Raw genomic sequence first — 1,179 nt, 5'->3', positions numbered from 1 at the left:
TAGACCCAGCAGCCTCTCCCCTCACCAACCCACCCTGGCTTTCTAGTGCCTCCCTGGTCTCTCCCAAACAGGGAGGTGTGTCCTGCCTGGTGACCCAGCACTGAGCCAGGCAGAGCATGCTCCCGCCCAGACGTTACCTCCAGCTCCAGGAACAGTTTCCAGTTCTCCTCCCATTTCTGGACAGCCTCAAACAGATCTTTGTGCGCTTCATAGTAGCTCTTCATCTTCTCCACCTCAGCATCGTGGAGCTCGAGCAGGGTCTCCGTGTAGTCCTCTGGAGAGGAGACAACAGCACTTTCAGGAGGCAGCCGGAATCCCCACGACACTGCAAGCCGAGGGCGGCCCTTCTCAGCAGCCTGCAGCTCCCACAGGGGACTCAACGAGCAGGAAGAGCCAGCACCCACCATCGTAATAGGGGCTGAAGCCTTCCCTCTGCTCCTGGCTGTAGAAGCATTTGTCCCAGTAGTCGGCCAGCTCTGCCCGGATTGCCTGAATCACAGATTTCATGTTCTGCAGCTTCATCTCCTCCAGACGGTCCACTTCCAGCTGCAGCTGCCAACAAGAGGAGAGCACAGACTCAGAGAAGGCAGCACGAGAAGAGCAGAACAGGATTTATTTTCCACACAAGCCACTTTCTAAAATGAGACAGTTGCCAGCACCAGCTCCCAGCTCCTCCACCCGCGAGGGCAGGATGTGACCTGCTCACCTCGCACCAGACTGCTGGAAGCATCTTCCTCTGCTCTGGCTGAGCAAACAGGAATGCGAAACCCAGAGCTGCTGCTCCCCTGCCCTCCCCCTCCAAGGGCCCAGGAGGATCCTTACAGCTTTCCTGGTTTTGGCTCTGGACCCAGCCAGGTGCACTGCAGAGGCCTCTCTCTCCTCTGCAGGGATCTGCAGCCTTTCCCAGAGCGCAGTGATCCTGGAGCGCAGCTCTGTGCACACAGCTTCGTTCAGGGACCGCCGGGCCTCCAGCTGCGGGGGGAGAGCACGGGGTCAGCGCCAGCACAGCCCGGCCCCAGAGGGCTCGAGGAGGCCGTGTCCTCTGCAAAGCCCCCCGCTCCTCTTCCAAGATCTCCCTGCAGAAGCTCCCAGCAGGATGTTCTAACGCACAGCCCTGCTGGAAGCCGAGCAGTTGCTCTTTAGATGGCGCTGCCAGGAGCCACCGACCGCTGCCTCCGC

General features: G+C 60.1%; 1 protein-coding gene across 1 annotated transcript in view; it reads right to left on the bottom strand.

Annotated features, from left to right (window-relative positions):
* The window catches only part of PRC1 (protein regulator of cytokinesis 1), a gene marked incomplete at both ends in the record, with an annotated part of 1,484 nt that extends 512 nt beyond the window's left edge, over positions 1-972 (bottom strand). The window contains 3 exons of the mRNA XM_010165147.1: positions 138-274; positions 405-552; positions 823-972. Of these exons, the coding sequence (XP_010163449.1) occupies positions 138-274; positions 405-552; positions 823-972 (435 nt within the window). The remainder of the gene's footprint in view (positions 1-137; positions 275-404; positions 553-822) is intronic.
* Between the last annotated feature and the right edge of the window lie 207 nt (positions 973-1,179).

The sequence above is a fragment of the Antrostomus carolinensis genome, unplaced genomic scaffold (assembly GCF_000700745.2).
Source record: "Antrostomus carolinensis isolate BGI_N321 unplaced genomic scaffold, ASM70074v2 scaffold34783, whole genome shotgun sequence".
Taxonomy (NCBI): Eukaryota; Metazoa; Chordata; class Aves; order Caprimulgiformes; family Caprimulgidae; genus Antrostomus; species Antrostomus carolinensis.
The sequence above is the reverse complement of the archived record's forward strand: the minus strand, read 5'-3'. Positions and strand labels throughout refer to the sequence as shown.